Source organism: Lepidochelys olivacea (assembly GCF_965140295.1).
Source record: "Lepidochelys olivacea isolate rLepOli2 genome assembly, chromosome: 1".
Lineage (NCBI taxonomy): Eukaryota > Metazoa > Chordata > Testudines > Cheloniidae > Lepidochelys > Lepidochelys olivacea.
In genome coordinates, this window is record NC_140411.1 from 300,183,165 (window position 1) to 300,209,074 (window position 25,910).

A 25,910-nucleotide genomic window follows, 5' to 3' on the forward strand; every position below is an offset into this window, starting at 1 on the left:
GTATCCTGTCTTCCAACAGTGGCCCGTACCACATGCTTCAGACGGAATGAACAGAACAGGGCAATTATTATGTGATCCATCCCCTGTCGTCCAGTCCCAGCTTCTGGCAGTCAGACCTTTAGGGACACCCAAACCATGGGGTTGTGTACCTGACCATACTGGCTAATAGCCATTGATGGATTGGGGGGAGGGATAACTCAGTGGTTTGAGCATTGGCCTGCTAAACCCAGGGTTGTGAGTTCAGTCCTTGAGGGGGCCATTTAGGGATCTGGGGCAAAAATTGGGGATTGGCCCTGCTTTGAGCAGGGGGTTGGACTAGATGATCTCCTGAGATCCCTTCCAACCCTGATATTCTATGATTCTATGACCTATCCTCCATAAACTTATCTAATTCTTTTTTGAACCCAGTTATCCCTTTGGCTTTCACAACACCCCCGGGCAACAAGTTCCACAGGTTCACTGTGTGTTGTGTGAAGAAGTACCTCCTTATGTTTATTTTAAACCTGCCACCTATTAATTTCGTTGAGTGATCTCCTAGTTCTTGTGTTATATGAATAGTTAAATAACACTTCCTTACTCATTTTTCTCCATACCATTATGATTTTAGACCTCTATCATATCCTCCCTTAGTTGTCTTTTTTTCTAAGATGAACAGTCCTACTCTTTTTAATCTTTCCCTGCAGCAGGGAAAGGCTCAAGCTGTGGGAAGTTGACGGACCTTTTCCTAGACTCCGCTAGTGTGGAAAGGCTCTGGCAGGGAGAGGCAGTGAGGAAACACTACCGCCTTTTCCAACTGCCTCCCCGCACCAGAGTCTTTCACTGTGGCATGTGAAAGACTCTGGTGCGGGGAGGCAGTTGGAAAAGGCGGTAGTGTTTCCTCACTGCCTCTCCCTGCCAGAGCCTTTCCACACTAGCGGAGTCTAGGAAAAGGTCCGTCAACTACCACAGTGTAGCTACTAACCACAGTATGGGTGCAGCCTGCTTTTACTGAGGAGTCTAGCTATACATACCCTACATGCTGCTACCAGTGGTAGGCAGTGTACCCCCAGAGAACTCCAGTTACTGGTAAGTAACTTTTCTTTCTCCTTCATGAATTGCCACTGCATTTCAATACTGGAGAAGAATAGCAAGCAGGAACATAATAAAAATGGGAGAAGTGAAAGTTAAATAAAAATTAAAGCACTGCCAAACCCAGACCCAAAATTTCATGGCTAATGCTCAGTAAATGTACAAGCTGAACTGCAAGTTTACATGGAAGATTTATATGCAAAATGAGAATTAATGTTTTGAATTTTTCATTAAGAATGAAGAATAAAAATAAATAATTTAATTAAGAATGGTTCTTTGCTTCAATTTTGCCTCAAGAATTCACTAATCAATAAAAATCTATTGTAAAATTTGCACTCTAACTAAATTTCTATTTCAGCTGAATATATAGGTATCATAAAACTATTCTAAGACCAATCATGCTCTCTAGAATCAATACTGACCTGCTCCCATTTACGAGCAGTTCTGTTCCTTTGCTCCATGAGAATTTTGGTTTAGGAGCAGCTTTAGGCTTGCATTCAATTATTACACGGCCTCCGTTAGCAGCCAAGATCTTCTTCTTCATTGGGTTCAGTTCAAAATTAGGAGGTGAAGCTGAAGAGAAAAAGCAACATATGGACACTGTTGTCATATCTTTTGACAAGGTATGTAATACTGTTTGTTTTAGGACATTAAAGATAATCTGGGTGTATTGAAGCATACATATCTATAATTAAGAAAGGGGATAAGAATGATCCAGGCAATTACAGACCTGTTAGTCTGACCTCAGTATTGTGCAAGACTTTAGAACAAATTGTGAAGGAAAAAATAATTACATTCATGAAGGTAAATGGTAAAGGGGATGTAATGCAACGTGGGTTTACCAAATGTAAGATCATGCCAAACTAATTTGATTTCCTTCTTGGAGAAAATAACTGATTTTTGAATATTTGGACTGAAGGAAAGCATTTAACACGGTAACACATGGGAAATTATCAGTTAAATTAGGGATTACAAGGTATACAAGGAACTGGCTAAAGGGGTGAAGGCAACAGGTTGTGCTGAAAAATAAATTATCAAACTGGAAGGAGGTTACTAGTGGAGTTCCTCAAAGATCGGTCTTGGGACCAATCTTATTTAATATTTTTATTAATGATCTAGCACAAAATGTAAGAGTGGGCTAATAAAATGTGCTGATGATACGAAGGTGGTAGGCATCATCAACACAGAGGAGGATCAGAATATTATACAGAAAGATCTGGATGACCTTGAAGACTGGCATGACAGAAAATGGGATAAAATTCAACAATACATAGTGCAAGGTCAAGCACTTAGGGTCTAATAATAAGAATTTTTACTACAAACTGGAGGCTCACTGTTGGAAGTGCCAGAGAAGGAGAGAGACCTGGGCATGGTGGGTCAATAACAGGATGACTATAAGCCACCAGTGTGATGTGGTTGTGAAAAAGGCAAATGCAATCCTAGGATGTATTATGTGAGGCATTTCTAGTAGAAATAGAGAACTATCAAGGCCTTTGTATAAGGCAATGGTAAGACCTCATTTGGAATACTGTGTACAATTCTGATCACCCATGTTCAAGAAAGATTAATTTAAACTGGAACAGGTTCAGTACTGGAAACTGTGCAGAGAAAAGAAACTAGGATGATCAGGAAATGGAGGGCCTATCTTATGAGAGGAGACCAGAAGAGCTTGGCTTGTTTTGTCTAGCAAGAAGGCTGAGAGGGGATATGATTGCTCTCTATAAATACATTAGGGGTAAAAATACCAGGGCGGGTGAAGAGCTATTTAAGCTAAAGGGCAATGTTGGCATAAGAACAAATGGAGATAAACTGGCCATGAACAATTTCAGGCTGGAAATAAGAAGGAGGTTTCTAACCATCAGAAGAACTAGGGGAATGGATGAGATTCTAGAACAGCCTCCCAATAGTAATTGTGGAGGGCAAGCACTCTAATTAGCTTTAAGAGAGAGCCTGACACATTTATGAGTGCGATTGTATGATGGGGTGCCCATCTCACACAAGGCAGAGCAGGTTAAATGAGGTCAATTAACCTTGTAGGCCACACCTGGAGGGAAGCCAGGGACTTACAAGGCCTAATGGAAGATGAAGTTCAGCTAGGCAGGAGCAGGTTGGGCCTGCATAAAGGGATGAAGCTGGGGACAGGAAAAGGCTGAAGGGGAAGCAGTCTGCAGTCACTCCCTCTGAGAAGGGGATTTGTTTAGGGCTAGAGAGTCTAACAAGAAGTCAAAGAGGGGAAGTAGTCTACAGTTACTCTCTGGAAGGAGGGAATGTTGGCCATTAAACCCAGGGGTGGAGGCAGAAGATAGAGAAGGGAAGTGGGGAGACTAGTGGGAAGGCCCGGGTTCCCCTACCAGCCACTGAGAAAGTGGCCTTGGATGGGAAGGCTGCCTGGAATGGCATGTGGATATCTGATCCAGTGGTATTTGATACCCCAAAAAGGGAGGACCATATAGTGACCCGTTCAGAGGGCTGTCATGAAGAGGGAGCACTGCGAATCCTGGAGAGTGAGGGGGATATGCTGTGAGCAACCATGGAAAGGGAGGTGTCAGAAGGTAATTCCCAGACACGACCACAATGAGGGGTCCCACTGGTGAGTGAACTGTTATAGAGGGTAGGGCTCACTTCAAGTTTCTGACATGTTCCCAAGAGCTCAGGCTTCAGGGTTTCAGATGGCCATCAGCAGGGTTCAGGAATGTACCAATGTATTCTGGGTTTGTTTTGTTTTTTTTTATCTCCTTCCTGTAAAGCATCAGGGATGGCCATGGCTGGACATGGGACACTGGACGGGCAGCTCCAGGGCTCTGAGGACACCAAGCATTCTCTCTCAGGAGCCTGGATGGCTTGGTCTTGCTCACAACCTCAGGATCTAACTGATCATCATATGTGGGGTCAGGAAGGAATTTCCCCCATCTCAGATTACCTGTGATTTTGAGGGATTTTTGCCTTCCTCTGTGAGTGGGTGCAGGAGTACCTGTAACTCAGACACTGGTGTACCTTAGTGGCAGATACAGCCCATAGAAGACTAGACAGTTAACGCTTTGGTCTAATTTAGGTGCGGGGTTAAGCGTGTGGGTGCTGGGTGGTGTTGTGGCCTGTGATATACAGGAGGTCAGCCTAGATTATCAGATTGTCCCTTCTACCATTAAAATTAACGACTCTATGAAGAACTAAGGAATTGGGCTCCACAATTTCCACTATGCAGGTGAGCATAGATGCAGAAATTTGGCTCTGCAACAGTGGAAGGTCTGACAAATTAGTTACATTAACAACATAATATTTATATGTTGTGTCTTTCCTAAAAATCTTAGCTGATTTCTCAAATTTCATCTGAGCTTGGTCCAGCTGTATTATGGGTCTGCTCTACAGCCTACACTGAAACCAACAGAAAGACTTTCATGGATCTCAGTGGGCTTTGGACCAGACATAATTAAGAGTCTGATAACAGCACTTTTAAAAATTCAGCTTCCTCAAAGGTCACAAGAATTTTTAAAATAATTTAAAATTTGTTTTCTGTTCTCGGTTGTTTTTAAACAGCCCTAAAGGAAACAGTAGACAATTCCTCAGCTTTGCAGTTTCTGTTGTTTTCTGTTTGGCCACTTGCTCAGACAAATTCTTCTCAGATGTGCAAAAGCAGCCGTATGATTTTAGCGAGAGCCACTCAGACATAATGGGGTCAGACGTTGGCCCGTTGAGTTTTTCTCTATTTGTAACTGATCATAAGACAACACATCTCTCTTTTGTTGACTTCTCTGTCTGTGCAACAACCTGGTTTATGATTCCACCAAAGACGTGCACAGCGCAGGGAAATAAGTCTGTTAATTTTGCAGCTGTTCAGGCAAAATGATCAAATGTTGGTTTAGTTCACATCTTATCAATACAGCCATCTCAAAATAAGCAAACAGATATTTAACCCTCTCATTCATCCATACGTGTTTCTGGGTGATCTGGGTCTGCGGTGGGTAGCTGGTAATGGAGTGACAGCTGGTAAAGAGATGAGGGGTGTCAAGGTTCCTCCCCCACTGTGAACTCTAGGGTACAGATGTGGGGACCTGCATGAAAAACCTCCTAAGCTTATCTTTACCAGCTTAGGTCAAAACTTCCCCAAGGTACAAAATATTCCACCCTTTGTCCTTGGACTGGCCGCTACCACCACCAAACTAATACTGGTTACTGGGGAAGAGCTGTTTGGAAACGTCTTTCCCTCCAAAATACTTCCCAAAACCTTGCACCCCACTTCCTGGACAAGGTTTGGTAAAAAGCCTCACCAATTTGCCTAGGTGACTACAGACCCAGACCCTTGGATCTTAAGAACAATGAACAATCCTCCCAACACTTGCACCCCCCCTTTCCTGGGAAATGTTGGATAAAAAGCCTCACCAATTTGCATAGGTGACCACAGACCCAAACCCTTGGATCTGAGAACAATGAAAAAGCATTCAGTTTTCTTACAAGAAGACTTCTAATAAAAATAGAAGTAAATAGAAATAAAGAAATCCCCCCTGTAAAATCAGGATGGTAGATATCTTACAGGGTAATTAGATCCAAAAACATAGAGAACCCCTCTAGGCAAAACCTTAAGTTACAAAAAAGATAGACAGAAATAGTTATTCTATTCAGCACAATTCTTTTCTCAGCCATTTAAAGAAATCATAATCTAACACATACCTAGCTAGATTACTTACTAAAAGTTCTAAGACTCCGTTCCTGGTCTATCCCCGGCAGAAACCAGCATAAGACAGACACACAGACCCTCTGTTTCTCTCCCTCCTCCCAGCTTTTGAAAGTATCTTGTCTCCTCATTGGTCATTTTGGTCAGGTGCCAGCGAGGTTACCTTTAGCTTCTTAACCATTTACAGGTGAGAGGAGCTTTCCCCTGGCCAGGAGGGATTTCAAAGGGGTTTACCCTTCCCTTTATATTTATGACAAGGGGACTTACTGGAAGTGTTGTGAAGTGAATAGTGAAGGATAATGTGTTCCTGAGCTGGGAAGTGAGGAACTCAAGACTGGTGGCAGGAGTGATGAGGAGCTGGAGGAAGGGAGGGGAACCAAAGGCCTGGGTGGGCTGAGAAGTTTCAGGGCAGAACTGGTCATGCACCATGGGAGCTCTAGCTGTGGGAGAGAGGCAGGCAGATGAGAAGGTAGAACTTCGGGGGCTGGGAGGTGGAGAAGCAGACATGGGCTGGAGGCAGATGTGAGATGAGAAGATCACAAGCCAACTGGGCTCAGGAAATCCCTGAGAGAGCCACATAAGCTTGCCAGGGCATTGACCAATATAAATATGTCAATGGGGGTCATCCACTGTGGTTGAACATTGGACCTCTGGATCTAACAATCTGAGTTTCTACTGCTTGAGCTATAGAACATCATCAATTATCTTGGCAGCAGTAACAGGCTTAAACCTCTAAAAGTGGTCTAGCCACTAGACTGGGTTAAAGAGGATGGGTTACAGCATCAGCTCCTGATAGGCTGTGGGAGGGCAAGAAGTGGGTAGGAAGAGCATCAGCAGTCAAGTAGAAGTTGCATGTTGATTGGCAGAGCAGGTGCTGGAGAAAGCAGGGGGTGCCCAATCGAGTAAGTAAGATGAGCAATGGCAGAAGCCACTCCTCAGCCAGCTCTGGGTGGTCCATAAGCACTGCAAACCCTTGATATGAGACCCGTCCAAGTTTGCAGCTACAGTGGGAAGTCAACACGAGGAGGTGAAAATCCAGAAGACATTTCTTACAAAGTAATGACAAGATTAAAGGTGGTAAAATTTGGTTTCTCAGCCTCTTGGTAGTACCCCGTTAGAGATTTTAAATATTTCCAGTGTTAAAACATCTCAGCTATATTCAATAAGAACAGGGCAATACAGTTATTAGATTTATTATTACAGAATAAGCAATGTGGTGCCATGACTCTGTATTTTACGTAAAAATCAGTGCTTGTAAACATGGAAATCTGACTACCATTTTGTCCAGATTTGAAAGTATTTTACAAGTCGAAACAAAAACAGAATATCTCACTGACCCACAACCTTCAGCTCAGCATTTGCGTATATAATTCCATGTATATTTTCTGCTATACATTGATACATGCCAGCATCCTTGACAGTCAGGCCTTGTATTCTTAATTCACCTCTCCGGAACTAAAAAAAAAAATCCAGAACAATAAGAATATCACTTTCACTACACATTCACTAAGATTTCTATCCTTCCATGCTCCTTTAATTTTCTTATTTGGTGTTAGTGCTTGAGGTGAGTCTTTCACATTCCTTTAAAGCACTGAAGACCCTTTATTTTTCCCTACTTTACATTCCAGGCTTCATGGCACTATGTAGCAGCCACCATCTTTTTGAATGAAAAGATTCCATGCTGGCTCTCTACTTGACTGGAAGGATCATGGCTGAGCAGTTGCATACATCAGTGTGAGATGCCTCTATAACAATCCTAATACTGCAGATCCAGTGTTAAGATTGCTGGAGAGCCAGGAACCAAATCTGTTTTTTCCACATGCTTAACACATAGCACATCCACTAAGCCAATAGCCCACACTAATGTGCTTTACTTCAACAAATTGCAAGATACATCTACAGTATATTGTAGCACCTTGTTTTACAATAATATTAGTATTTGTTAAGGCTCGCTCTACAACCTATTGAAGTCAATGGGATTCTTCTAAAGGACTTCAGTGCGGATTGATGTGGGCCTCTTTGAGTGTCTTGCTTCTACTAACCAGTAACATGGTAAATATGATTAAGTAGCTGATACAGCTTGGGAAAAATAAAACCCCAAACAGAAACACAGCAAGACCTTTTGTGAATGACAGTAGATAACCATTTAAAAAAAAGATAATAAACTATGCTCTTGCGGAAAACTGGCTGAGCAGCTTTAGACCTAACATAAGGGTCAATTGTAGTATCTGGGAGAGCTGAAAATTAAAGAAATATTTTTGCATTCTCTGAAATATTTTTGATTAATCAAAACCAGTACAATCAGCTTTTCTAAAGGGAATTCTCTCTTTGTCTCAACCAAGGGAAATATTTAGTGTAAAAAATAGAAAACCTGTTTGATTTAGAAACAGAAAATGTTCTCATGGAAATGAGAATATTTTTGTTTTTTTCTATTGGAAATAATATTTTAATTCTAACACAAAGTGTAACTGTGTGACATATTATTTGAGAACTACATGATATTTTCTGCAATCCAATATGTAGATTTTGTCAGTGACCGTCCAGTCAAAAGGGGCAGGCAAGTAATTTTACTTGTTAAATCACTTGTTTGTAATAACCACAGAAGCTTGAAATAAGATTGTTTTCTTCTGTTTTAATCCTTTTCCATATGGCAGACACTGATATCCCTGCTCCCCCCTCCCAGATTTTTCTCAAAGCACACAGCCAAAATAGCTGTGCCCCATTGTTTTCTTTGTCTGTATACCAGTATCACTGTCATCACAGCTCGGGAAATGCAGCAGTGTATTAGTTGTCTTGTCAACCCTCTTCTTTTTGGCCTGTTCTCCCGCAACAGAACACATAATACTGTGAGTCCAACATAAACATGGTAGGGTTTCTGTTTTGGGGAGTTTATTAATTTCATTTTTTGGGGTTTATATTAGTAGCAGTGTTGAGTCCTATGTAGATGTCCAAAAATCAGGATTTTTCAAAGCTCTCTCTTTGTATTTACTATAACAAGTAATCCCATTGTAATGGTCCTTCTTGCACTTTAACTTACGGTTACTTACTTAAGTACTATTTCAAACGACACTATGTGAAAGTGCACTAGGGAAACTTTAATGTGCACCAGCAGGGTCTACACAGACCAATTAATGTGCAACACACTGGAGTGTACTTTAGAAATCACACCCTTGTAATCCATGTAGACAAGCCTTTAGGTACAAGTAACCATTTCCAGTGTTTCTCCGGTATTCACTGAATAAACACCAATCTCATTTCTTTTTCTGTAGGGGGTGCTATATCAGCATTTATCAGTTAAAACTTAAAATGAGAAGCCCTACCAACGGCTATTAAAACTATTGTTGAGAATGCTGAAGTGAAAATTAATATATACATTTAAGACCCAGAAAATACTCCTCCAAAAAGGATAACAATTGGAAAGCTGATAGAAAATTAGGTCTAAGTTATTTGGCAGTGCTTTTATTTTACATTTCACGTCCACTGAAAACATGAAATTTGCAATATTCTGTGACATGAAATACATGAAAAAGTTGTATGTAATAGAATGAGAAGAGCAATCTTATTTTTAAACATTTTCAACATCCCTCCATTGGCACGGTCTTTTCCATGTATCTTTTGAGATACATTCATGTTTAATGTGGTAAAATGGAAAAAAAATTGGGGGGGGACTTTTATTTAGAGACAACAAAATAGCATTCATTGTAAAGGCTCCCAGTAAAAAAAAAAAAAAAGATCTCTGTATCCCAACTGTATGCTATGAAAAAGCAGGCTATCTGAACTGAATATGAAATGGGAGAAGATATATTTAACAACCAAAAAGCAGACTGAGATATAAGTAGGGTATAAAAATACATTTTATCCTTAATGCAGTCTGAATTATCAAAAGTTTATATCATATAATTCACAAGGCTTCTAACTGTTTAATAATGCATACTTTAAAAATTGTTTTCAATGTCTACATAAACAATTAATACAGCAAAATACATAGAAATATACCAACCGATACTCCATTTTTCAACCACCTGATTGTTGGAGTAGGCTTGCCTGTGGCTACACAAGGCCAGTATAGATCACTGCCTATGTCTCTCTCTGTGTCATTGATATGTTCTACCCATTCTGGATATGCTGAAAAACAAAGAAAACAGAATGTCTTGTAAATATTAAATATAAATTTAACAATCAATCATTATTTAGTTCTACTCTTGTGTTTTTATCCTCAATATTCCACTAAGAATTAAGCAATAACATTGAGTATCAAAAGCACATTTGCATTGTGCAACTGCAATAAGACCTGCATTTCCTAACATGATGAAAAGTATCCCAAAGTGCTAGGGCTCGTTCTTTAGGAATCTGTCCGATAGACACATATGAGCAGTCCCACTGAACCGGGATTGTAGATTCACTGCAGTAGCTCTTCACAGTTAATCAGTTTCTTCTTAGTTGCCCAATATAGGACACCAATTCCTATAAAAAGTTGACAATGGTTAGGCTGCTGGTATGCTGATACCACTGCCAATGATGCTGACCAATACTGTCTCAATTTTCCTTCTACTCAAAAAAAATTATTGTATTGTAATGTATTGTACATTTTTCCTTGTCTGTATCTATCTGTTGTCTCCTGTGTTATATTTAGATTATAATCTCTCTGGGATAGGAATAATCTTTTTGTTCTGTGAGTGTATACCTCTTAGCACAATGGGGTCCTGGTCCATGACTAGGCACTGTGGTAATACAAATAATAATAAAATACACTTTCAAAGAAAGCTACAATATCCTTCAATCCTTTTAAGGAGAATAATAATATTACTTTTCTTACCCTCTGCTTACTAAACTGAAGATGCTCTTTAAAAATCTTACCCGAGTGGGAAAGGGAGGCCCAAGAGGTATGTGCCCTTGTCCCAACAAACTTCAAGAAGTAATGATTTTGTTTTTATTTCACCCATTTTCTCCCTCTATACATCTTTCTAACTTGAGAGCAGACAGTTTGAACAGAGACTGCCACACTCTCCTCCTGCATTTGCCATCTCTCTGCAACCATACATATTCTTTCTTTCCCTGTTCCCCTTCTCTTCCTTTTTCTTAAAACTTACCTGTCCCCGGCTTCTAGGAGCTGTACATATTTGCTTGGACAGGTTTCAGAGTAACAGCCGTGTTAGTCTGTATTCGCAAAAAGAAAAGGAGTACTTGTGGCGCCTTAGAGACTAACCAATTTATTTGAGCATCCGATGCATCCGATGACGTGAGCTGTAGCTCACGAAAGCTTATGCTCAAATAAATTGGTTAGTCTCTAAGGTGCCACAAGTACTCCTTTTATATTTGCTTGGAGAAAAATATAAAGTGGAAGGCAGTCTTTCTAGGGAACAAGTGTCTCCTACCAGAAGGGTTATGTTAGTTGGGAGGTTGAGGACCCAGGCTCTTATATACACAGCTCTGGTTCTGAGAGAAATCTGTCTAGGATAACTCTGGAGAAACGGGTGATTTGAGAGAGTCAGGCTTTTTCAGGAGCACTGTTCACTCTCCTGTAACCCCAACAGCCTTCAAACACACTGGAAATTTCTCCTCCCCAGCTGGGCTCCCATTAGGAGCCAAATCCTCATCTGCATTCCTTGGGAATAGCTCTCTGTTGAGCATTGTAAACGGGCACTCATCTCTTGAGCATGTCTAAGTGGCTGTGCGTGGTATCATGGTCCTTTTGTCCTCTCTTATGCCCCTGCAAGCTGCCAACTGACCCTGGCAGATCTTCAGTGGCCTGGCACTCGAGCCAAGTCACAAAGTCTGAATGAACCCCTTCCGGGGCATTAGAGTCCAATTACTAAACAGACTATTTTGCCTTTGCTACGGTCTTCAGCCCCAGCCTTGGGCCCTTTAAATTCAGCCTTTGCTCAGACTCCCAAATAGGCTCCCTTTCTTGGGGTTTATGGCACTTAACCTGTGAGGAACCCGGACTGCCCACTACTCTGGGTTCCAATCTAGGGACCCTACAAACAGCAGCCCTGTGGGGCTCGATCCAATTAGTTGCTGCTTCTTTCCTTAGCCTATTTCTATCTGGCCCCTTTATCTTCACTCTTATTTCACGGTTAAGGTTGTTATGTCCTTTCTCTCCCTGCAAACCCAGCTTAAGAAAATGTAGCCAGAAACAAACTCTGACTATCCCTCGAGCTCCTTTAGGCAGGAAGGAGCACCCTTCCTTGCTCCTCTGGTCCTAGCCAGAAACTGACCTGCAGGTCATTTTATCTGAGGGACCACCTTTGCTGCACCTGTCCTGTCACTTTGCTGCTGTCCGGGGGCAGGATGTAGTAGGACTGCAAGGCTTCCTGTGGGGAGTCACAAAGGGCAGATACACTTTGCCACAAACATTCTCAGTGTTTGTCTTCCCCTTTCTTTCAGTGAATTTATGCAGCAGTTCTTGATGCACTCGGGCTCTTGGATTATATATCAGCAAGGATAAATTATTTAGTGTCTTCATCAGTGGACAAAGTCCCCTCCAAAAAGGAATAAGCATGCCTTCCCTCCTTCCTGGCATGTATTTTTTTTTCCCTAGCATCTTGTGCCTGGTATGTTCGCATCTGGCTCACCTGTTCCTCCACATTCTGCAATGCTCTCCTCAGGTCACTGATACAAGACACTGCCACATCACCTACCTGTTTAGGTGCAGGAGACCTTGCCAGTTTTTGCTGCCTGAACATCAAGCCACAGAGAAGAATGGATTTGCAAAGTCCTAAAATAATCTCATAAGGAGAATAATGGACAGTTGAGAGCCGGCTGGTGTTTACAGACAAAGATAATCAAAGATGACTTTGTATCCCAGTCTTGTTGGTCTTCACTAAGACTCCAAGCATAGAACCAATGGTGCAGTTTGCTCTCTTCACTACCTCATTAGTTGTAGGGTGGGCAACACTGGTCCTCATCTCGGTTATCTACAGTTGTCAGTAAGCTTTGCATAACCACCATATTCATATTCCTTCCCCAATCATCACAGATGCAGCTTGGTGGGCCAAACTTCACCACTGCATATTTCATCAATGCATTTATATCTGTCTCACCCCTTTTATCCTTTGGTGGTTGAGCCACCATGAACTTTAAGAAGGTGTGATACATTACAAGCAAATACCGATTTCCAGCTGGTGTTTCTGGTAGTGGGCCTTTCAAGTCCATCAGTATGAACTCTCAGGGCTTACTAAGCTGAGGCATTTTCCCCTAAAGGAGTTCTGCCTCTTCTTGCTGGTGCTTTCCTTTCTTGACAAGACAGGAAACTACCCAGTGCTTCACCTCTGCAGCCATGCCCAGCTTAAAAAAAGCCTGTTAGATACCTGGCTCAGTGTCTTTTTATACTCCAGGTGATCTGCAGCATTGTTATCACGAAATACTATCCTCTGTAAGATGCTGGTAAGATGATCCTCTTACCTTTATACACTTTGTTCACTTGAGTCTTTTTATACATTTCCTCACTATAGATTTCTTATTCTTTCTCCAATCAGCATTAAGCACATTTAAGCATTTGTTTTAGGTACAATACACATGTACAAGCTTCAATTTAAAAAACTTTTGCTGTTTACACCATTCTGTTTCTGTGTCTCTTTGCTCCTGTATTTTCCCAATAAAGAGGATTTTTTGTCATTACAGGTTTGTGTACCTTTTATCTAAATATCTTCCAGCACAACATGTTACTTTTGTCCTGTCAGCAATAACATTATTTAAACAAATAAGCAGATCTATATGAGGAGAAAAATTTGCAAAGCCACAGTCATGCCACCAAGGCTTTGGTCTAAGATTTGCCTCATCTAAACTTATTCACTATCCATAATTATTAATTATTCAGGTATAACTAACATTCTTACCATTAAGCAGTTTTTCATCTTTATATTTCAATACAATAATTCAGTATGCCCATATTAGATTCCTTATTTGGGGGGTGGAGGGGCAGGGAGGGGGAAAGAGCACTTTGATCTCAAAATGTCAATATTTGCTTTATCTTTTTTAAACATTGGTCTTCAAAGGCCTTTTTACTCAAAGTTCTCACCATGTAGGCATGGTCGAGGCACCTCTAAGGCCCCAAGAATTGCTCACCAGGTTTCATTCCTTCTCCTACTCACATACAGTAGAGGTATCTAAATACTGTCCTGGGACAAGTCTGTTCTATAATCACCCCAGAGTTCTTGTGATGCCCTCAGATGAAATCCACTCCTAATACAACAGTACTAGAAATACTGATCACCACAACAAAAGTCCAGAAAGTAAGCAGAGACCCCAAGTTCAGAGGGAACTAGATTCTGCCTGTTGTATGCGATAGCTGATGATTAATATTCATCAATTTTTAGCACTTAGTTCACCTTAGACCAGACAGCAAGTGTGAAAAATCGGGACAGGGAGTGGGGGGTAATAGAAGCCCATATATAAAAAAAGCCCCAAATATCAGGACTGTCCCTATAAAATCAGGACATCTGATCACCCTACTTATTTCAGATCCTAAATCCAAGAGCATTGTGGTTTTCTAACTGTCAATGTCTGCAGACACATAGTAACTAGTATATGACCACCTCTTCATGTGCCATTTTAACAATTGCTGATGTAGCTTTACCTTTGCCTCCACATCACCTACAAATATCATCCGGCATGGGACTCACTTGGGAAACAGTCTCTCTCTTCTGACCTATGGGATACCAGTGAATAGCTTCCACTTGGGCATCCTACAATTTTTTAGCCAGATCACTAGCAATCATTTCTTGAAGTGCTAATTTCTTGAAATAGAAAGGAGTCACTGTGAGGCTGGGAATTAACAGCTGGTACCTTGAAGGCAGGGGTCAGCAACCTATGGTACGCGTGCCAAAGACGGCACGCGAGCCGATTTTTAATCGCAGGCTGCTGCCTGCCGAGTCCCAGATGCCAGCCCTGCTCAGCCCGCTGCCGAATCCATGCTGGGACCCCAGCAGTCAGCAGAGTGCCACTAAAAATCCTGCCCACCCCGGCCCGCTCTTCTCTGCCTGCCCCGCCCTGCGCCAGCTGCTGCTGCAGAGAAGGCAAGCTTCCCCCTTCCATGCCTCTTCCCCCAGCATGCTGGGTTCCTGCCCCTCCTCCTCTCCCTCCCTGCCCCCGATCTGCTGATGGCCCTTGCGAGGGAGAGGGAGAAGCAGAGCCACAGTACGCTCACTGCTCCCGGGAGGAGGCGGAGAAGAGGTGGGGAAGGGGGGTGGAATCAGGGCATATCCCCTCCAGCCCCCTGCTGTGAGTCGCTCTGGGCAGGGGGCTGGGAGCAATCCCACGACTCCAGCCCACACCGCCAGCCCTCTGCCCCGATCCCTGCACCCCCCCCAGACCCCAGCCCTCTGCCCTGATCCCTGCACCCCCCTCACACACTCCCAGCCCTCCCTAACCCCCGCACCCCTCACACACCCCAGCCTCCTGCCCTGACCCCTGCACCCCCCATGACCCAGCCCTGACTCCACTACCACCCATACCCAGCCCCCCCACACCTCATGCCCTGACTCCTGCACCCCCCACAAATGCCCCCAGACCCCTCACACTCCATGTCTTGACTCTTGCACCCACCACATTCCCACCCCCACCCTGAGCACCAAATGGGAGCTCCTGCAACCTCCCCACCCCCACATTCCCACCTGCACCCCTCACACCAAATGGGAGCTGCCCAGGTAAGCACTCCACACTCCTGGCAGCTGGCAGCTGGAACCCTGGCTGGCAGGAGTCGGTAGACTGAACCCCAGACCGGCGGCGGGCTGAGTGGCAGCGGGCTGAGCTGCTCAGCCCACTGCCAGTCTGGGGTCCTGGCTGCCGGCCCTGCTCAGCCCGCTGCCGGTCTGGGGTTCTGCCTGCCAGCCCCTTGCCAGCCAGGGTCCCGGCCGCAGGCCCCGCTCAGCTTGCTGCCGGCCTAGGTGAACGGAACCCCAGGCTGGCAGCGGGCTGAGTGGGCCTGTGGTGTAAGATCAGCATTTTAATTTAATTTTAAATGAAGCTTCTTAAACATTTTGAAAACCTTGTTTATTTTACATATGACAATAGTTTATTTATATAAAATATAGACTTATAGAGACCTTTTAAAAATGTTAAAATGTAGTACTGGCACATGAAACCTTAAATTAAAGTGAATAAATGAAGACTTGGCACACCACTTCTGAAAGATTGCCGACCCCTGCTTTAAGGAAATCCCAATTTTGGTTCCACATTTTGAACTCTGTGTATAATCTGGTCCTTAGATTTATCCAGAATGCTATCCTACATCACCAGCAAGTTATGAAGTTCCCTTTGTGACAAAGTTCCTCCTCTACCTTGGTGGGTCTTGTGCTTATTGGCAGATTTGCTCGCCTTGGAGTTCACAGAAGCCCTCAGTTTGGCCATTTTCATGAACCCACAGTCCAGGTCAACTCCTCCTGTGTCTGACCAGGAGTTGGGAGGTTTGGGGGGAACTTGGGCCCGCACTCTACTCCGGGTTCCAGGCCAGGGCCCTGTGGTATGCAGCTGTTTAGAGTGCCTCCTGGAACAGCTGTGCAACAGCTACAACTCCCTGGGTTACTTCCCCATGGCCTCCTCCTAACACCTTCTTTATCCTCACCAGAGGACCTTCGTCCTGGTGTCTGATGATGCTTGTACACCTCATTCCTCCAACCTTCTGCGTTCTCACTCTCAGCTCCTAGTGCCTCTTGCTCCCAGCTCCTCACACACACACCACAAATGGAAGTGAGCTCCTTTTTAAACCCAGGTGCCCTGATTAGCCTGCCTTAATTGATTCTAGCAGCTTCTTGATTGGCTGCAGGTGTTCTAATCAGCCTGTCAGTCTTATTTGTCTCCAGAAGGTTCCTGATTGTTCTGGAACCTTCCCCGTTACCTTACCCAAAGAAAAGGGACCTACTTAACCTGGGGCTAATATATCTGCCTTCTATTACTGTCCTGTAGCCATCTGGCCTGACCCTGTCACACCTTGCTAAACCATTTATAAACTGATTTTTTTCACATAGGTTCTCTCCTGGCTTCACACTGGGCATATGCCCCTCTCTGCATCGCCAGTTCGAGATTCAGTGTAGGAGTTTCTGCTTCACTGGAGCCATCTTCTGCCCAGAATGGTGCACAGAAAGATCTATCGAACACTCTCCTTAATGTACACAAATAACTATGTGGGGTTCCCCTTCCTGCCTCCTCCTGATTTGCCATTCCTTCCAGAATTTCAAAAGGTCAAATGAATCCCCGCTCACAGCAGTGTAAAAGTGTTTGCATAACGGTCTCTAAGAGTCATGATCCTCACTGGGAAGCTGCTGGTAAAATGCTTTGACATCACCATCCAAAAACACTACTAGGTACTGAGCTGCTTTCTCGTTAGTCCAGTCATTCACAGAGATCATTAGCTCAAAGTCTGCCAAGTATCACAGATTCCAGTCTAATCTGCATGATCAGTATATTTCTGCTCAGGCACAAGTACTTTTGCCATCTTGAAGCTGCTGGCTCCAGTTATAATACTTGCTTATAGAAACGAAAGGATTTATTGGGACACTGTATGTACCAACTCCAGAACACACAGACAGGACTGAATTTCCCTGCTCACTTCCTGGTCAGGTCAACATCATAACAACATACAACATACAAGATGACATCTTAACACTAAGATAAGGATACAGCACCATCTACTAGTGAAGGTGCAGTCTACGCAAAATGTTTACTCACCTTTCCTTAACTGTTGTTCTTTAAGATGTGATGCAGATTTCACTGTAGGTGTGCGCATGCCTCATACACAGCTGTCAGAGATTCTTCCCTCAGTAGTTCCCATCAGGGCAGCGTGAATGCCCCCATGTGCCTCACACCACTGCTCACAAGTATGAAGAGCCCTGTTGCCCCCAACCCACCAGTTCTTTCCTACCAGAGAGATTCTGATAGAGAGGGGAAGGAGGGTAGAGAGAGAAAGGCAGGTAACCATTTTTTCTCCTTTGAGTGATTGCACATGTCTATTCCACTGCAGGTGACTCAAAAGCATTTTGAGCTGGAGGCATATCCAGAGCCTACTAGAACAGAAATTGTAGGACCATTTGTCCAAATCTGGCATCATCTCTAGACTGATGAGTGAAGGCATAGCAGGAGATAGAAGTGTGGACAGAAGATCAGGTTGCCACTTTACAAATGTCCATAGAATCATAGAATATCAGGGTTGGAAGGGACCTCAGGAGGTCACCTAGTCCAACCCCCTACTCAAAGCAGGACCAATCCCCAACTAAATCATCCCAGCCAGGGCTTTGTCAAGCCTGACCTTAAAAATATCTAAGGAAGGAGATTCCACCACTTCCCTAGGTAACACATTCCAGTGTTTCACCACCCTCGTCGTGAAAAAGTTTTTCCTAATATCCAACCTAAACCTCCACCACTGCAACTCAAGACCATTACTCCTTGTTCTGTCATCAGCTACCACTAAGAACAGACTAGATCCATTTTCTTTGGAACCCCCTTTCAAGTAGTTGAAAGCAGCTATCAAATCCCCCCTCATTCTTCTCTTCCTCAGACTAAATAATCCCAGTTCCCTCAGCCTCTCCTCATAAGTCATGTGTTCCAGTCCCCTAATCATTTTTGTTGCCCTCCGCTGGACATTTTCCAATTTTTCCACATCCTTCTTGTAGTGTGGGGCCCAAAACTGGACACAGTACTCCAGATGAGGCCTCACCAATGTCGAATAGAGGGGAACGATCACGTCCCTCAATCCGCTGGCAATGCCCCTACTTATACATCCCAAAATGCCATTGGCCTTCTTGGCAACAAGGGCACACTGTTGACTCATATCCAGCTTTTGGTCTACTGTAACACAGGTCCAGGATGGGCATCTGGGCCAGAAAGGCCACAGAAACTGCCTGTGATCTACCTGAGTGAGCCACCACTTTCTACAGAGGTTCTGCATCTGCCAAACAGTAGTGTAGATGAATACAGCTCATAATCCAGGAGGAGATTCTCTAAGTGGACATCAGGTGGCCCTTTATTCTGCCTGGATTGCCACAAAAAGCTGTGAGGGTGATCTGAATGGTCTAGTTTGAGGCCCTCCTTTGCCTTCAAGATCAGAAAGTATCAGGAATAGAATTCCTTTTCTCGGAAAGGCATTGGAACTTCCTCTGTGTCGCCCACAAGGAGAGGAGACTGGATCTCCTACAGTATCACATTCTCAGGAGAGTGGTCTCTGAAGAGTGGCAGGCAAGGAGGATAGGAAGAAGGAATAGAAGTAAACTGGAGGGCATAACCCAGTTCCACCATGCTTAGAACCCACGGATCCATGGCAATTCAGGACCAAGCACTTAGGATGTGGGATAGGTGGTTGGTAAAAATAGGGGACGGTATCATGGGAGGTGATTGGCTGCTCTCGAGCAACAAGTCAAAATAAATGCTTTGAGGAACCAGTCTGCCTGAATGAAGCAGGCAGTGTGGAGGAGGCAGCCGTCTCTCACAACCTCTGCCCTTCTTTCTCAATAAGTTCTGGCTACGAGGCATAAACAAGTGGAACCACGGGACTGTTGTGCGTGGAATGGCTTTCTTTTCATCGCCAGTGTATAAGTCCCCAGTGATTTAAGCATTGCTCTTGAGTCCTTAAGGCTACAAAGCCTTTCATCCAACTTCTTAGAGAAGAATGAAAGGCTTCTGAATGGGAGGTCCTGAATGGTTTGCTGCACCTTTGGGGCAAACATGACGATTGCACTGAAGATGAATGACGCATGGAAATGGCGGAAGCCATAACATGAGCCACTGAATCCACTACATCCAGGCTCATCTGCGCAGCTGACCTGGCCACTAAACCTGCTTGTCCTTGTCAGGAAGCTTGTCCTTAACTTCAGGATGCTTTCCCACAGGTTAGAAGAGGGGTCGGCAACCTATGGCACACGTGCCAAAGACAGCATGCAAGCCGATTTTTAATGGCACGCTGCTGCCTGCTGAGTCCCAGCCGCCGGTCCTGCTCAGCCCACTGCCAAACTCACACTGGGATCTCGGTAGGTAGCAGCGTGCCATTAAAAATCCTGTCCCCACCCCTTTCCGGCCCTGTGCTGACTGCTGTTGCAGAGCAGGCAAGCTCCCCCCTCCCATGCCTCTTCCCCCAGCGTGCTGGGTTCCTGCCCCTCCTCCTCTCCCTCCCTGCTGCCGATCTACTGATGGCCCTTGAGAGGGAGGAGGAGAAGCGGAGCCGCAGCGCGCTCGTTGCTCCCGGGAGGAGGTGGAGAAGAGGTGGGGACGGGGCCTTGGGGAAGGGGGGTGGAATCAGGGCATATACCCTCCAGCCCCCTGCCGTGAGCCTCTCTGGGCAGGGGGCTAGCAGCACCCCACTATCCCAGCCCACACCCCCAGCCTTCTGCCCTGACCCTTACACCCTCCACACACACCCCAGCCCCCTGCCCCGATCCCTGCACCCTCCCACACCCCAGCTTCCTGCCCTGATCCCTGCACCCCTCCATGACCCCAGCCATGACTCCACTATCCCCACCCATACCCAGCCCCCCTACACCCCATGTTCTGAATCCTACACCCCCCTCACATGCCCCCAGACCCCTGTCCTGACTTCTGCACCCCCCACACATACCCAGCCCCCTCAGATCCCATGTCCTGACTCTTGAACCCCCCACATTCCCACCCCCACCCTGAGCACTAAACAGGAGCTCCTGCACCCCCCCACCCCCCCACATTCCCACCTGCTCCCCTCACACCAAATGGGAGCTGCCCAGGTAAGCGCTCCACACCCAAACTGCAACCCTGAGCCCACTCCCTCATTCTAGATCCTGGCCAGACCCTAGCCTGCTCCTTCACCCCCAGCCCTGTGCTCAGTGCACTCCCATCCTGAGCTCAGTATAGAGAGAGGGGAAGAGAATGGGCTAGAACCAGGGAGAAGGCAGGTACCCACTCTATTTGGGCAGGGCTGGGATCTCAGACCGGCAGCGGGCTGAGCAGCGCTGGCAGCTGGAACCCTGGCTGGCAGGAGTCGGCAGACTGAACCCCAGACCGGCGGCGGGCTGAGTGGCAGCAGGCTGAGCTGCTCAGCCCACTGCCAGTCTGGGGTCCTGGCTGCCGGCCCTGCTCAGCCCGCTGCCGGTCTGGGGTTCTGCCTGCCAGCCCCTTGCCAGCCAGGGTCCCGGCCGCAGGCCCCGCTCAGCTTGCTGCTGGCCTAGGTGAACGGAACCCCAGGCTGGCAGTGGGCTGAGTGGGCCTGTGGTGTAAGATCAGCATTTTAATTTAATTTTAAATGAAGCTTCTTAAACATTTTGAAAACCTTGTTTACTTTACATATGACACTACTTTACATATATAGACTTATAGAAAGAAACCTTCTAAAAAATGTTAAAATGTATTACTCGCATGCGAAACCTTAAATTAAAGTGAATGAATGAAGACTTGGCACACCACTTCTGAAAGGTTGCCGACCCCTGGGTTAAAATCATACTGACCAAGAAGAACTTGCTAGTTTGTGATTCTCAGTTGTTACCCTCACGTGGAATACATTTTCCTAACAAAGAGGTACAGCTTCCTTGCTTTCTTCCCCTTTGGGGTTGAGGTCTGATCCTTTTCAATTGCAGCAGACACTACCAGGGAACCTGGAGGCAGGTGATTGTAAAAATCTCCTTTCCACACTTTTCCACACATATAATCTCCTTTCCACACTTTTAGCTGTGAGAGGAAGGGACGATGGGGTCTGCTATAAGCTTAGGGTGGGCACTAGGATTGCCTCATTTACAGGGATAGCTCCCCTAAAGGGTCCAGGAGAGGTGAAAATGTCCACCAACCTGTGTGACTTTCCTTGCACTTTCTCTGGCTGGCTATCCAGAGCCACAGTCACCATTTTTTAGCATGTTCTGGTGGACTCTGAAGTCATCTTGTGGGGGTGAGGTAGACTTTGCAAGTACTGCCTCATCCAGGGATGAAGAAGAAGAGACCAGTGGTTGTTGAGGGGGACCCTCGTCCAATTCTTGCACAGGAGTAATCAATTCCCCTTGCACAGTACTAATATCGGCATAGGGGGAATGGAGACTGGTGCTCATGTCCCAGGGTCTACTGAATGCTGCAGAGTGTGGGGGAATGCCACAAAGGCTCCAGAAGGGCCACTGGTACAGTGCTGGAACCCAGCTGTTTGCTGGCCATTGATCTGGACCAAGGTGGGTAGACATCCCGCTGAGGTTGCTCCAGCCTGGAGGAATAAGATCTGACCTTAGAATCCGAAAAGGGGAATGAGTCTGCTTCCTCTGGCCATGCGGGAGCGGATCCCAATGTCATCAGGGAGACCTGTTCCGAATCAGGTGACAGAGGCAACAGCGAGATCACTGTAGGCTTTCCTTTTGATGGAATCTGCTGAGACCTTGCAACCATAGCAGCCACTGGTACTGAATGGTGACTGGAACCAGAACAGGCACTGGAGAATCCAGCTCGCCCACTCCTGGTGCCTGATGGGAATCTTGTTCCACAGTTGAAACCAGAACTAACAAGTTCAGTAGTTTGCAAGCTGCCTCAAGCGCTTCAGATGTAGACAGTACCGTCAAAATACCAGGAGTTGACCCGTCAGTAGTAGGAGTTGTGCCAATCCTGCGATTGGTCTCAATGGGCCCTTCCTAGGCTTGGCAGTCAGCAATCCCTCTTTGCAGGGAAGTTATGCCGGGGGAGGGGCTCTTCTTTCAGTGTTCCTCAATATCCTTTGCAGCACCCAGTGCCTGCCTGTAGATTTCAAAGGCCCCAGTACCAAATCCTTTGAGGAATTCTTTGGTACCAGTGAGGCTAGCTAGAGTGGACGGAGCACTCCTGACCAACTCATACGTGCTCCGAACAGGAAGGTTCTAATGGAGGGCGAAGCGCAGATGTCATCAGTAAATATTTGAGCCTGGCCACCCTGTCCTTTTTTGAACAGGGCTTGAATCCTCTACAAATGTGACATTTTTCACCTATGTGGGCTTCCCCCAGATATTTCAGGCAGCTGGGGTGGGGGTCGCTGACTGGTATTGGCTTGCCATAGGCGTGACAGCCCTTAAAGCCAGGAGAGTGTGGCATGAGTCCAGTACCAGACCCAGTACCCAAACAGGCACTGGAGAGCAGTTTACCCTAAGAACTAGACTAAACTTATTCTAATTGGTAACTATATACAGAAACACAACTCTAAGCCAAACTAACATGACAGGAACTATATAAACAAGAAGGTGAGGGAAGATTTTTGAAATGCAAAGATTACAGCTCCAATAACCATTACGGGTGGTAGGAAGTAACTGAGGGGGAGTGTTGGGGGCAGCGGAGCCCTTTACACCTTTGAGCAGTGGCATGAGGCGCCAGGAGTTCACGCTGCCCTGACGGGAACTGCTGAAGGAAAAATCTCCAACAACTGTGGACGAAGCACGCGCACACCTACAGTGGAATTGACATGTGCAATCACTTAAAGAAGAATCATTACAATACTGTGCTATTCATTAACATTAGTTCCTTGTTTTAAGCAGCAATACACAGGTATTTTGACTGTATTGATGGTGCTGTGTTTTACATCTCATACTGCTTTATATATTCTTTAAGAAGGAACTGAGACTTTATAAGGAAGAAGCAGAGAGGTTTTTCTTTCTTTTATTTGTAATTGCTCTGGTGTGTCTCTTAGCAAATTATTGTTTGCTATAATGATAAGGACCGTACCATTATATATTTTTAAATTCAGTTCACTAAAAGTGTAGCAGTCCAGTTTACAAATGTTATATCAGGACTAAGGATTATTCCTTTTTGTTGGAACATATGTTTATGCTTTCATGTGAAGTGTGCACACAAGGTTTTATTTGCAAGGAAAATGAGACTCTTCTTCTTAGACTGCAAGCATGGGTGCATGTCAGCTACAGCAGAATGTGCAAAAATATAATTCCTATACGAATTACAAGTGATGGCATGAAGTGTTTCACAAGGCCAGTCAACTGAAAGTCATTCTGAGTGACCAACTGTGCTGAAATTTTAGCGAAATGGCATGCACAAACTATAATGAAACAATGAACATAAAAAGCATGCAAAGCTAATATTACAGATCTGGCTTAAGCCAATTAAAGGAATCCAGCTTATGGCTGGAAATTTATCATTAACTCGCCCTCTTGAAAATATTCATTTATAGAAGATCTTGCTGAGTGTACTGTGCAGAATCTACTAGATGCAACAAGATGGGTTGCTTCAGCTGTAGGGAAAATAAACAACAATTTTCATATCAAATCTCTTTTAAGCACGATAGTCCTTCATTTTCCTAGTTCCATATTGCTTCCTGGAACTGTTGTAAGCTCTTCCTACAAGAAGCATGCCCATTTTTCCAATTCCTCCTTTTTGATATCCTTGCTCTAATGGGCAACTAGGTATATGCAACCCTATCTATATGGGGGCGTGCACACCCTAGGAGATATTTATAATACATATCCCTATAATTTCCCCACTTATTTGCAGCACAGATAACAAATCATAGCAAACTTAGAGTCTCTAGGCCAAGTCATAATAATTCCCCTCCACCCTCCTGCCCCCCCATTCCAAATTAAGAGATTTTTTATGAAGTCAAAGAAAGTTAATTTTAAAAAAACAGTATGGGCAGGCATATTGGGTCCAATGTGACTGCTTTACGTCTCTGACCATAGTCTCCAGAAAGAGAACATTTTAATTTGAAATTTCAGTTTAAAAATATAGCTTTCATTTAACAGAAAAACTCATGACAATGTAATCTTTATATCAGAGGTATCCCACTAAAATATGTGCTGGCATGTTTTTGATAGACTTTTTTTCTAAAACTAATTTTCATTCTGAGACTGTGAATGAGAGCACAAAATTATATTAAAATATAGGGAAAATGAAGAATACGCACCTCTTCCCATAGATGCAGAAGTCTCAGAAACATAAGGGCAGATACAAATTTACTATAAGGGACTTGAATTTTGCAATAACTGTAATAATAAGAAATGCTGCACATTTCAAGAAATACTATAGTGAAGGTTCTCTTACATGGGTAATTCAGAGGCCATCAAGCATAGGGAATATTGTAAATCAGTAATGCACCAACTAATTTAAGTAAGAAACAATGGTGGTCATGGAATATTTGGAATTATCCCATGAGCGCCACAATAACTGTAAACAATTTTTATAGAGGTAACAATGGGAAGTGGACATAACAAATCATGATTGCTGAAGTGAATGTAAGATAATACTCATTACCTCGATGGTGTTCATATTAGATTGCAGTTATTCCACATATTAACTTATTAGTAGCACCATAAAATAGATATAAGTAAACAATTTGGAATTGCAGATAACAAGGAATGCACTTAAAACATGCATTACTTATTCTTCCCCAGAAAATATTCCAAGGAAACCGAGAAGGCATTTAAGAAACGAACAAAAATCAAATGCACCTACATTTATTCTTGCACTGTATAAGTGCCAAAATAATAGAAAAGTCATATTCATTATCATCACGTATAATAAATAGTGGTGACCCCCTGACAGCGAGAGACAGGTTATCTCAGGCCCATTCCACTGCTAGCAGTAGGATGCACTATCTTCTTGAGTGCTAAACACAGAATGATAGACATGTCACAGTTTGGAACAAGAGAAAGCCAATGGTGCAAAATAACAGGAACAAAAATAAAAACAATTGTTGGATGAAAATAAACACCACTGAGATCTAAGATACTCAATTTTTTACAAAAGGAAGTGATTTAATGGAAATCTGCCTCCAATGGGAAAAAAACCCCAAAGGTATTTAAAATCTAGAAAAAGTGAAGTAGAGAAAGCTCAAAAGAATTATTAACATTCCGTGATGGGGAAAGGCCAGATGGCTATAGAAAAGTAGTGGGAGATAGATATATTAGCTCCACGCTAAACAAATCCCTGGTACCAGGATCAGTGAAATGGCAGCTGCTCCAGGTCAGTTAAGACACCTGGGGCCAATTAAGAACTTTCCAGAAGGCAGGGAGAATGCTAGGTTGATTGGGACACCTGAAGCCAATCAGGGGCTGGCTGAAACTAGTTAAAAGCCTCCCAGTTAGTTGGTGGGTGTGCATGTCAGGAGCTGTAGGAGGAAGTTGTGCTGTTGGAGAGACTGAGTAGTACACACCATATCAGGCACAAGGAAGGAGGCCCTGAGGTAAGGGTGAAGTGGAGCTTGAGGAAGCGAGGGCTGCTGTGGGGGAAGTAGCCCAGGGAATTGTACATGTCATGTTTCTAAAAGGTCAGCTAC

General features: G+C 44.4%; 1 protein-coding gene across 3 annotated transcripts in view; it reads right to left on the reverse strand.

The window, feature by feature from the left end:
* Positions 1-25,910, reverse strand: part of CNTN1 (contactin 1) — a 438,772-nt gene that overhangs the window by 127,746 nt on the left and 285,116 nt on the right. For all 3 annotated transcript variants that reach the window (XM_084625045.1, XM_084625046.1, XM_084625047.1), the window contains 3 exons: positions 9,738-9,862; positions 7,075-7,192; positions 1,491-1,641 (listed from right to left, as the gene is read on the reverse strand). In XM_084625045.1, the coding sequence (XP_084481171.1) occupies positions 1,491-1,641; positions 7,075-7,192; positions 9,738-9,862 (394 nt within the window). The remainder of the gene's footprint in view (positions 1-1,490; positions 1,642-7,074; positions 7,193-9,737; positions 9,863-25,910) is intronic.